The sequence below is a fragment of the Cetorhinus maximus genome, chromosome 2 (assembly GCF_964194155.1).
Source record: "Cetorhinus maximus chromosome 2, sCetMax3.hap1.1, whole genome shotgun sequence".
In the NCBI taxonomy this organism is placed as follows: domain Eukaryota; kingdom Metazoa; phylum Chordata; class Chondrichthyes; order Lamniformes; family Cetorhinidae; genus Cetorhinus; species Cetorhinus maximus.
This window is the reverse complement of record NC_135880.1, coordinates 50,801,586-50,814,484: the sequence shown is the minus strand read 5'-3', so window position 1 is coordinate 50,814,484 and position 12,899 is coordinate 50,801,586. Positions and strand designations below refer to the sequence as shown.

At 42.4% G+C, this 12,899-nt stretch overlaps 1 protein-coding gene across 2 annotated transcripts in view; it reads left to right on the top strand.

The window, feature by feature from the left end:
* hapln1b (hyaluronan and proteoglycan link protein 1b) overlaps positions 1 to 12,899 on the top strand; it is a 125,204-nt gene that overhangs the window by 56,358 nt on the left and 55,947 nt on the right. For both annotated transcript variants that reach the window (XM_078564645.1, XM_078564646.1), the window contains exon 2: positions 8,589 to 8,732. In XM_078564645.1, the coding sequence (XP_078420771.1) occupies positions 8,624 to 8,732 (109 nt within the window). In that variant the 5' untranslated portion in view covers positions 8,589 to 8,623. The remainder of the gene's footprint in view (positions 1 to 8,588; positions 8,733 to 12,899) is intronic.

Here is a 12,899-nt window from a genome sequence, read left to right as displayed (position 1 = left end):
CTTTAAAGTTGGAACCTCGGGTTTAAGGTTTCCTAACTGACCAGTAAAAGGGAGGCAAGAACACAGCGTAACTGAGGGGGCTGAATCAACTTCATGGAAATATTGCAAGAAATAACCGGTACACACAGTTTTTTTTCTTACCTGCATGTGAGAAAGGGTTGTTGAATGTTTACTTTCCACACTTTGAAGATTTTCTGAATCACAGCAGGGTAGATGGTGCCTTGGCTGCCTGAGCTTTAATCATAGCATCACAGAGAAGCAAACCTGAGTGCCCACTCATTCTAACTGGCATCATCTCAGGCAAAGTTGACTGACCCTAGCAAAGAAGCAATCAGTCAGCCATCCTATGCGTTGGTGGGCAGCCGGCTGCAATATCCTAGCTATGTCTCTGGCAGAGCCCTGGAATGATCGAGAGGCTAACAGAGTGAGGATGGTGCTGACTTTGACAGCCACAGGTAAAATGTGGCTGCTAGATCCAGCAAGCAGCGGGTTTTCTTCTAACAGGCTTCAGCTGTTTGCCACCACCTGAGGTGACAACCTGAGCCTCTTGGAGAACTGCTGCTCCGATGCGTCAAAGAATCACAGCTTCAGCCTGAGCACCCGATGTTACAGGTAGTGTCTCCTGCAAACTACACACCTGTGCTGCTCACCTCTCTGCTGTCCAGCTACAGGTATTGCTGCTGGCACTGCTCCTGGTCATATTGGTCCTTGTCCACAGTTCAGACCTGGACAATATCCAGGCTTAGGCTGACAAGTGGCAAGTAACATTCGCTCCACACAAGTGCCAGGCTGAATCCCCCACTATCAACGCTCTGGGATTGCCATTGATGAGAAACTGAACTGAACTAGCTATATAAATACTGTGGCCACAAGAGCAGGTCAGAGGCTAGGAATCCTGAGGAGAGTAACTCACCTCCTGACTCCCCAACGCCTGTCCATAACCTGCAAGGCACAAGTAAGGAGTGTGATGGAATACTCTCTGCTTGCCTGGATGAGTGCAGCTCCCACAACACTCAAGAAGCTGAACAGCGTCCCGGACAAAGCAGTCCACTTGATCGGCACTCCATCCACAAACATTCACTCCCTCCACCACTGACGCACAGTGGCAGCAGTGTGTACCACCTACAAGATGCAGTGCAGAAACTCACCAAGGCTCCTTAGGCAGGACCTTCAAAACCCATGACGGCTGCAATCCAGAAGGACAGGGGCAGCATTTGCATGGGAACACGACCACTTGGACGTTCTCCTCCAAGCTACTCACCATCCTGACTTGGAAACATATCGCCGTTCCCTCACTGTCGCCGGGGCAAAATCCTGGAACTCCCTCCTTAACAGCACTCTGGGTGTACCTACACAACATAGACTGCAGCAGTTCAAGAAGGCAGCTCACCATCATCTTTCCAAGGGCAATTAGGGATGGGCAATAAATGTTGGCCTAGCCAGTGACGCCCACATGCCATGAATGAATATAAAAAAAACTTTGTAGTGTTCAACCAAGACTTTTACATACTTGATGGTTAGGATTTTCCGGCCCCGTTGTGGCGGAACCCACCGCAGGAGATTCGGCAGCCCAGCCAAATGTCGATTGACTTTCAGCAGGACCGGAAGATCCCGGCAGTAGGCGGAGCCGGGAAAATCCCACCCACTGTCTCCAAAATGGTCGGTGCACAGAGAAATAAATCACACACTTTTTCCCCAGAGTAGTGACGTAACCTTTGTCAATGCTTTTAATCCCAATTCTCTCTACAAATTATAAAGAAAAGCTCAAGATCTTTCTAGGTCTCTAGTCATGCACCACTGTTGCTAAAACTTCATTATGGCATGACAAGTGTTAGTGAACAAGACCGCCAGAAATCAGATAGTTCCTACAAATCTCCAGATTGCCAATCTGTTTACGAACAAGTATGTTCCTAATCATCCTGAACTCCTTGCCCAATCTCAAGAAGACCTTGGCTCTCTCATTTCATTCTGTGGCATCAGAAAAATGACAACAGGCACAAATCAAATAACCTAGACTTTCAGCAGAAATAAAACAGCACAGTTGGGTTAATTGTACCCTGGCATATTCAACCCTAAAGCATCCTAGACATGAACAACTTTAACTATTTCATTGTTTCTAGATACAGTACAAATCAATAGGTTATTTAGAAATAAAAAGCAAACAAAAACCTTAAATCATGCGAGATTAAATCAAATCCTAGGATACATGACTAGGATATCTTACAGCATTTGTTATAGAAAACTTTATGGGGGTGAATTTCCTCACCATTATCAATTCTGACTATCCTTCTGGCAGGAAATTCAGGCAGAAGCCATTTCCATCCAATTTACACCATTAAATTGCTTTCGCCAAGTTCTCCCATGCTTTGTAGCCCTTTTCATGAACTATCCACTGAGCATTGACTGATCTCAGTAACATGTACTGTAAGATGCTGCAGCTCTCACTTTTCTACTTTTAAGCTCCTAATGCATTTTGGGTAACTTATGTGAATTTGCTTAGCAGGAACTGGGCTGGGGCAGGGGCAGCAGTTAAGATAGAGCAGGAGACTTACCCACTGGCCTCCTGCCACAGCTCCATTGGCTGCAATTTTAAATTTCAGGCAGCAGGAACATGCACCTAAAGGCCTGAATTTTTATCCTCAAGACGGGTAGCAGGAGTCAGGAAGATTTCCAGCTCGGCCCACCCGCCTCGGGCAAAAGTGTCCACAAAGGCGGGATCTTCATTGTCGGAGGGTGGTGTAGGCTGGGGTTGGGCCAGCTGACCCATGAAAAAGTTTGGAGGCAGCCACAGAGGCTGCTGGGTGCGGAGGCGAGCTGTTTAAAAGGCACACCTTGTTGCAGTGGGACTTTGTCCCAGTTAAAACAAAAGCAGAAAGGCCCTTCAGCCCTCACCGCTCACATTCCCTCACCTACACCACATGGACTGCAGCGGTTCAAGAAGGAAGCTCACCACCACCTTCTCAAGAGCAACTAGGAATGGGTAATAAATGCTGGCCCAGTCAGCAAAGCCCACACCCCATGCATGAATTTTTAAAAAACCCTCTACAGACTCCCCATGCCCAATCCATGCCACCTCATGTCCCCCAACCACCCATTTTATCTCCTCATACCCCATGCCAAGCTATGCCCTTCCACCCATTCCCTATGGCCCCTCATGCCCCCAATGCCAAACTCTGCCCTTCCATGCAGCCCCATCGCCCTTCATGCTCCCAATATCAAGAAATGGCATTTCCATGCCCATTAGCCCACTATACACTGTATAGAACTAATGAGCCCTATAGTGACAGTAGGTTGTGTAAAAAAAACTTTCAAAAAGTAATTCATTCATAACTTCCTACTATGGTTAAAAACAAAGTCATTTCGCTTAGAAGGCAATAAAAGTGTAAATCATACAGACCTGTTAAAGAAACAAGCACAAACCTTTGATACCACGTAACCTTGTGTAAGTAAACATTGTGAAATAGACTACAGTGATCAGAGAGTCTGAGCTATCAATCAAGTAATGTTTTTTCCTGGTGCATAGCTGTTTCAATAAGAGTAATGGTTGTCTGGGTTCTTAGCCAAGCCTCATTATGTAGGCCTGGCTGAAAGCCCAGGCAACCACTACTCTTGTTGAAACAGCTATGCCCCAGGTAAACCATTGTTTGATTGGCAGCTCAGACTCTGTGATCTCTGCAGTCAATTTCACAATGTTTATTTACACAAGATTAAGTGGTATCAGGGGTTTGTGGTTTTTATTATTGATACTTTAAAGGGTCTGTATGATTTACACTTTTGTTGCCTTCTAAGTGAAATTACTGTTTTAAAACTTGCTTATGAATATATTACTTTTTTAAAAGCTTTTTTCATACATACTAGTGTCGCTATAGGTTCATTGGCTCTACACAGAGTATAGTGGGTCAATGGGTATTGAAGTGCCATAGCTTGGTATTGGAGGTATGAGGGGGCCATAAGGGGTGGGTGAAAGGGGATAGCTTGGTATAGAGGGCGTGAGGGGCCATAGGGGATTGGTGGAATGGCATAGCTTGACATAGAGGGCATGGGGAAGACCTTTGAACTTATCTTTTAAAAGGTCCCCCCATGCAAAGCAGGGGTCACAACTCCTCTGAGTGTCTGTGAACCACAACTGTTCATAGTCTATTCGGACCAATGAAATTGCGGAGGAGCAGGACATGCCTATCTCTGCAATGGAGTTGGCCAAGTCAGGAGCCGGTGTGGACTTTTGACAGGAACCAGCCCACACCCTTTAAAGGGAATTCCAAAAAACAGATAGATTTTAAACCTAAATGAAGATAACTATGAAAGTATGAAGGCATAGTAGGCTAAGGTGAACTGGAAAACTAGGTTAAAAGGCAGCACAGTAGAGTTGCAGTGGTAGACTTTTAAGGAAATATTTAATAATGCTCAGAAAGGATTTACCACAGTGAGAAAGAAAGGCTCTTTGTGAAGGATGCATCATCCGTGGCTAAATAAGGAAGTTAAGGATAGTATTAAGTTGAAAGAAACATTGTACAAATCTGCAAAGATTAGTTGTAGGTCGGTGGATAGCTTTTAAGAACCAGTTAGGAATGACTAAAAATGTAATAAAGAGGCGAGCATCCCGATGTCATCAGGCACTCGCGCAATATTTTGGTCGGTGGGCACGCGCAAGAGTCGGCAGCATGTCAGCCAACAATTAAGAGACCTAGTAAGGTCATTAATTTATTAAGTAAAATAAACTTTTCGCTGCCCGTCCAATGTTACGGTTGGCGGCGGATGAATTGGTCAGGCGGCCTTTGCGTTTTTGAGGAAACCTCATCAATGGGGGCATAAGGCTTCCGATAGAAATTTTTTTTTAAATAAAAATGTTTTGAAAGAATTTTTATACTCTATATGTTCTTGTGAGGGAGACTGATGTGAGGGCATTTTTTTTTCAGAATTTCAAACTCTTTACTTTTGTATTTAAAATTCTTCAGCTCCCTGGGGCAGCCCTCTGCCTTCAGGGAGCTTTCATTGCGCGTTCCCCTGCGCCTGTGCAAACTTCAGCACTCACCCAACTCTCGTCCCCCACCCCAGCAGCGCTGAGCTTCTCAGCACACGTTTCACGCTGGCTGGCCATTAATTGGCCAGCCAGCGTGAAATCATGGCCGGGGCCGATCGCGGGCAGCGGACTGTTTCACGGCTGCTCCCGGGCCTGCCCACCGCGCCCGCCTGACAACCCGAAAATCCTGCCCTTGAAAATCAAGAGATGATAGTGAGGGATGAACTTAATACAATCACCATCGCCAGGGGAAGGGCGCTAGGGATACTATTAGATCTAAAGTCTGACAAGTCCCCAGGACCAGATGGCCTGTATCCTAGGGTCTTAAAAGAAGTGGTGGCACAGGTAGCAGATGCATTGATTATAATCTTTCAAAATTCGTTAGATTCTGGAAAGGTTCCAGCATATTGGAAAATAGCTAATGTAACGCCTTTATTCAAGAAAACAGGGAGGCAGAAAGCAGAAACTATAGGCCAGTTAGTCTAACATGTGTCATAGAGAAAGTGATAGAATCCATTATTAAGGAGGTTATTGCAGGATACTCATAATCACGATTTGATCAAGCAGAGCCAACATGGCTTTGTGAAAGGGAAATCATATTTAACTGATCTCTTAGAGTTTTTTGATGTAGTAACATTCAAGGTGGATGAAAGGGAACCAGTAGATGTGGTGTCCTTGGATTTCCAAAAGGCATTTGGTAAGATACCACGCCTACACAAGATAAGAGCACGTAGTGTAGGTGGTAACATATTAGCTTAGGTAAAGGATTGGTTGACTAACAGGAAGCAGAGATAGGGATAAATGGCCTTTTTCGGATTGGCAAGCTGTAATGAATGGAATATCACAGGGATCAGTGCTGGGTCCTTAACTATTTACAATCTATATCAATGACTTGGATGAAGGGAGCCAATGTATGATAGCTAAATTTGCCGATGACACCAAGATAGGTAGGAAAGTCAGAAGGAGGGAGAGAGTCTGCAGAGGAATATAGACAGGTTAAGTGAGTGGGCACAAATTTGGCTAATGGAGTATAACGTGGGTAAATATGAACTTGTTCACTTTGGCAGGAAGAATAGAAAAGCGGTATACTATTTAAATGGAGAAAGATTACAGAACTCGGGGGTACAGAGGGATCTAGGCATCCTGGTATATGAATCACATAAAGTTAATATGCAGGTACAGAAGTGATTAGGAAGGGAAATGGAATGTTGATGTTTACTGCAAGAGAAATGGAATAAAAAGTACAGCTGTACAAGGCCTTAGTGAGACTACATCTGGAATGCTGTGTGCAGTTTTGTTCTTATTTTTAAAAATATATAATTGCTTTAGAAGCAGTTCAGAGAAGGTTCACTAGACTCATTCCTGGGATCAAGGGATTGTTTTATGAAGAAAGATTGAAGAGGTTAGGCCTATACCCATTTGAGTTTAAAAGAATGAGAAGTGATCTTATTGAAACATATAAGATCTTGAGAGGACTTGATAGGGTGGATACCCAGGGGATGTTTCCTCTTGTGGAGGAGACTAAAACTAGCCAGGTCAACGATCATCTTATTGAATGATGGTGCAGGCTCGAAGGGCCTGCTTCTATGTTCCTATATTTCCTATGTTCCGGTAGCCTGGGAAGGGGGTCAGGAATCCTGTAATCTGGACTCGCCTGCCATTTTTAAAGGGCTCCCGAGTCAACCTGACTCGGCGAAAATCCATGCCAAAGTTGTCAAGGTCCTTCTTTAAATAACTATGCAGATTGGATCCTGATGATGTCATCAGGAGTCAAAAGCCATTTTGATATTGGGCTGACTGGATAAGTGGATCTCCCCTTTCCCGCCACACCAAAGCAGGCCATAGATTGACATCTGTTTAAATATCTCCAATTCATCGGCAGGATGCCTTTTTTGGTGTCAGGATATTCATCCCCTATACTTCTATGGAAGAAAGCCAAAATTTATTCTTAAAATTCAAATTATACACCAGTATTTTTCTGCTTTCCTATGTGCAATTATACAAACTTCCTTGATGATAAGGGGACTCTCTTTCATGAGTGCACTTTGTCCTTATGGTTGTTTTCAAAAATTGTCCTTGGTATGTGAGCACCACTGGCAAAGCCAGCAATTACACTCTATCCCTTCCATTGAAAAAGTGGTAGTGAGCCACCTGGTGGAACACCGCCAGTGCCTTTTTTCGTAGTGGCAGTTTGATCCAACTGAGTGGCTTGCTAGGCCATTTCAGAGGGCAGTTATGACACAAACACATTGCTATGGATTTGGAGTCACATGTAGGCCAGACTGGGTAAAGATGGCAGATTTCCTTCCCTGAAGAGCATTAAGTGAACCAGATGGGTTTTTACAACAATCCCATGGGCTCATGATCATTACTAATGGAACCCACATTTTATTCCAGCTTTACTCATTAATTGAAATTAAATGGCCCCAGCTGGTGGGATTTGAGTTATGGTCTTCAAAGCATTAATCCTGGCATCTGGATTACTAACCCAGCAACATTACCATTATGCTCTGCTACCCGTGAATGTGAATGCAGGAAAGGATTATTGATTTTAGTGATGCATTGAATGAGGAATTTCAGTCCCCATATGGACTGCAGCACATAGTGGGATGTTTGCAAGTTATTACACATCATTCCATGGTGCAAAATAACAGTGACAATAACCATAACTGATATTTAAGAACAGATATAAGTATGTTTGTAATATAGAATTTGCCACGCTTTATGCAGTCTAATTAGTTGCAATGCAGCATCCAGAATCTATTTTTCTGTGTCATTATCTATTCCTTATGGCAGTTAGCTCAACTCTTATGACCGTTCTCAGCCTGGTTGTGCCATTCTGCTGCATGCAGCTTTGCTGACTGCGGACACACTACCTGGCACACTGAGTTTGTGCGTCAGCATTCTACGTTAGGAATGAATGAAAAATCAATCTGTGTGACTGCAGTGATAGCACTGTCCACTCTAACCTAGTTTCTACCTTCTCTTCTGTATCGCTACTTCAAGTGATGCCTATGTTTGAAATGGTGAGTTGATTTGTGTTCTATTTTCATGTTTCAGTTCTATTTGATTGATAAAGCTAAAATGCTGCAAAGTGTTTTCTGCAGTTCTGAGTACATGCCTGAATGCAGTGTTGAAATGTTTTCTGGTACTTTTTTATCATATTCATTCTTCTAACCCTCGCTGTTTCATACCAGAATTAAAACAATATTAACAAAATTAAATTGCAAATATTGTATGACTATCCCAAACTAATGCTAGAAACAGGACAGTTTTTACTTCTTTCTACAGCCTGAATGTCTTTCTTAAATAATGTAGAAACTGTTTTTAAGGGTTGGTCTGGTTTTTGTTCTCAGTAACATATGAGTCAATGTTGCTACAAAATTGCTTATGTTACAAGAATTGGATTTTTAAGTACACATTCCAATCTTAATATTTGTATCTGTTCTTTAAATTCCACTGCGGATTAGCATAATTAGCACTCTGTGTATTTGACTGCAGTGTGCTCAAGACAATTTGCAGCTGCTGAAATCTCTGCTCATTTATTCAATTATCCAAATTCCTTTAGTTTTTCCCACAGTGAAGTGAATTTCTGCAGCCACAATGATGACTCCTCTGCTGTTACTTACTCTGGTGTCTGTCTGCTGGGCTGATTCTGATTTTAGCCAGAACTCCACTGAGTCAAAATACTTCAGGACGGTCTACATTGCAGGTAAGATGATCTATGCAAAGTATTTCTGTCTTTGCTAGGTAGTGTGTATAAGTCTATTATGTTAGCCCACTTATTGAACTCACATATAATTCCATATGAATTAACACATCCTGCTTAAAAGATTAAACATAGAGAAGACATAAATTTAATTTATTCAATAAATGTTGATAATTAATGTACACTTAAGTGTATATTAAATACAATTTCATATAAGCTATTAGAACTGTTGATTAATGCTTTTTTCAAACTTGTACTCTAATTATTCTCATGTATGCCTAATAATTATTCCATTTATATCTATTTCATATTGCAACCAGCAGGTACCAAGCAGAGCTCTCCCATCTGGCATATTCTGTTAATTAATATAGCACCTCCCTTCTCCACAGCAGTTTCTCAGTTTCTGGCAGTTGCTGATCTTTCTTACCAGCTGTTGTTTCTTTGCCTCCTGTGACTGTCTCATATATAACGGAAACCATGGCCTTGAAGTTACACACTTCTTAGGGTCAAAAGATGTGCAGGATTCCCAACGTCTGTTGTTATACAAACTCCTCCTGTGTAAAAAATTCATATTTATATACCACATCTCTAAGAAGCGTCCTAAACTGTTTTACATAAAATGAATTACTTTGAATTGCAGTATGTTGTCAAGTAGACAAACATGGCAACGAATTTGCACAAATCCTGAAATGAAAAATGAGATGAATGACTAATTAACCAGGTTTCTAATGATATTAGTTGTGGGATGAATGTTGGCAGATAATGTAGGAGAACCCATTGGACCTAACATATGAACATACAAACATACGAATTAGGAGCAGGAGTAGGCCATTCGGCCCTTCAAGCCTGTTCCGCTATTCAATAAGATCATGGCTGATCTGCTTGTTACCTCAACTCCACATTCTGCCTATTCCCGACAACCATTGTTGTTCAAGAATCTATCTACCTTTGCCTTAAAAATATTCAGTGATGCTGCCTCCACTGCTCTCTGGGGAAGAGAGTTCCAAAGATTCATGATCCTCTGAGAGAAAAGATTTCTTCTCACCTCTGTCTTAAATGGGAGACCCCTTATGTTTAAACTGTGTCCCCTAGTTGTAGTCTCTCCCATAAAGGGAAACATCCTTTCAGCATCCATCCTGTCAAGTCCCCTCAGGACCTGAAATATTTCAATAAGATCACCTCTCATTCTTCTAAACTCCAATGGATACAGGCCCAGCCTGTGCGACCTTTGCTCATAAGATAACTGCACCACAGCACCCCCACCCCACCCCCCTCCCCCCCATCCCAGGTATCAGTTGAGTGAATCTTCTCTGAACTACTTCTAATGGCTTATATCCTTCCTTAAATAAGGAGACCAACCCACTCACTCAACCTATCTATATCCCTTTGCAGACTCCTAATGTCCTTTTCACAACTCTTTCCTACCTATCTTTATGTTATAAGAAAATTTAGCAACCATGCCTTTGGTCCCTTAATTCAAGGCATTATTGTAAATTGTAAATAGTTGAGGCCCCAGCACTGATCCCTGTGACATTCTACTCATCACATCCTGCCAACCCAAAAAAGACCTATCTACCTCTACTTTCTGCTTCCTGTTAGCTCCTCTATCCATTCTAATATGTTACCCCCTACACCATGACCATAATACCTTTTTGAATAATGTTCCATGATCATTAACATTTACCTGAACCAGTAGAATAGAGAAGCAATCTCTTGGACCCACAACGGAGCCTTGGACTCTCATCTTAGATGATGTGGTCAGGATTTGGCTGCTAATTTTGAAATTACAGCTTAACCTGAATTACTAAACCAAATAATAAGACAGGATCACATGTATTAAAGATGAAATTTCAGAATTAGCAGCCAAAATTTGTTAATTGCTTGTTAATAAGAATCTGCAAACATTGTGTTGAATTTCATTGGTTAACGATAACAGAAAACTTGCAAGAAACTTTCCTAATAATTCTAGGAAAAGTGGTGTTCACAATCAACTGACGGGCTTTACAAGACGTATGTGACATTTTGCTTGTTGTTGATGGTAGCCACTGTTCAGTAGATAGCCAGCACTGATCTTTTTCTGTCGTTTTTTTTTTGCTCTCATTTTAATTAGTTTTACAATTTTGCCATTATCACCAATAGACATAACCTTTCCTTTCGCCCCTATTGAATTAAATTTCCTTACCTTGTGCCAATATTCAGTTTTCGGGTCAAAAAGTCACAAGGCATGGATCATGTGTTTATGTAGAGCTGAAAAATGCTGAAAATACTCAGCAGGGCAAGCAGTATTTGTGGAGAATAAAACAGAGTTAACGGTTTGGATTTAATGGAAGCAATGAGGGTCTCACCTGCTGATTGGAGGACCACTCAGGCATGTAACTGAACAGGAGCAGGCCTTCTCTGTGATGAAAGACCCCAGGGGCAGAAGTCTCGATCGCCAAGCGCTGCTGGCCAATCAAAGGCTGGCAACCCTATTGAACGGCAGCTTCACTGGAGAGACCCACCCAAGGCCTAGTATCGTCATTGGATCCCAGGCACAGATGTGTGATGGCAGGAGGGTAATCAAGGGCTGGGGATGGCGGGGGATGGGTGTGGTAGTACGGGGGGTGGTGCGGGGAGGGGGGGGGGGGGGGGGGGGGGGCAGGTGGTGGTGGCCCTCAGTGTTCCCACACCCCCAGGTCCCTCGATCAGGCACTAAGTGCCTTTGAATGAGAGACCCCCTGCAAGGTGACCTGCAGCCATATTCCAGCATCGAATTGTCACTAACAACTGACACATCGTTCCCCTTCCTTTAAGCCCCCCATTGGCAACATCTGTAACATTTGACAGTTAGTTGTGCAATGATGTATTGAAAGGAAGTTACTGAAAGGAATAATTACCTATTCTGTCATAACTAACTAGATCAAGTTCCCTGCGAGAAACAAGAGGTAAACCAGCTTTTACTATATGTTTGGTTTCTCAACGATGAGTTATTAATTACACTCAACACCTCTGTAAGTCCCCATCTGCAGTCCAAGACATTTCACGACCATAAGGATAACACCTTCTCAAGAACTAGATGGATTGCAGCCAGCAACACAAATCAGATATGTCAGTGAAAGATTCACTGGCAGTTCACATTTTCACTCTGAGATCTTTCTGTTCTGTAAGTGGGAGGTTGGCTTCTGGTGGAACAAGATTTGCACTACACCAGAAGAATGAGTGGTGATCTTATTGAAACATATAAGATCCTGAAGGAACTTGACAGGGTGGATACCAGGAGGATGTTTCCACTTGTGGGGAGACTAGATCTAGAGATGCAGTTTTAAGAATAAGATGTCTCCCTTTTAAGACTGGGATGAGGAGAATTTTTTTCTCTCAGAGGGTCATTAGTATGTGGAGTTCTCTTCCCCAGAGAACAGCAGAGGCTAGGCCATTGAATTTATTTAAGGCAGAGTTAGATTTTTGATAGACAAGGGAATCAAGGGTAATAGTGGCACATAGGAAACTGGAGTTGAGACCACAACCAATCAGCCATGGTTTTATTGACTGGTAGAGCAGGCCCAAAGAACTGATTGGCCTACTGCAGCTCCACTGTTCCTATGTTCCTACACTATGTGGCTCATATGCTCACTGAGGTAACCCCTCTAATGAGCCAGAGCTAGGTGCAGTTAGGAATACATCAAAGTTGAAATTATTGTAAGGCAAATTATTGGGGTTCTCAGGTAACACTTTTGCTGTGTGGATCAGTCTCGGGGTACTTTACAATATGCCTAAGAACATATCAAAAAGCCTGCTGCATGTTACACAACATTACAAGAAAGAGAGATAAGAGAGTCATTCCACTGATGTGACACCAGCCGGGGAATAGATGAAGAGGATAATGAAGATAAGCAAAAGTAGGAGCTTAAAGGCGACGATCTGATGCAGGCCTTAATTAATCAATGTTTTTTGTTTACTCATTGAATTACATGTCCTCTATGGTATAACATAATTAAAAAGCAGCAAGCCATAACTTCCTTTCAAAGTAACATGAATACTCAAGGTTATTGGTTTGCAGTTCTTAAAACAAAATTGATGGAATGTTGGAACATGATCCTCAAAATACTGGTAAAAATCTTAAAACTATATGTATTAAAATGGAATTTGACATATTCAGTCACCATAGTATTCCTTCTCCATTAAAAACTTACA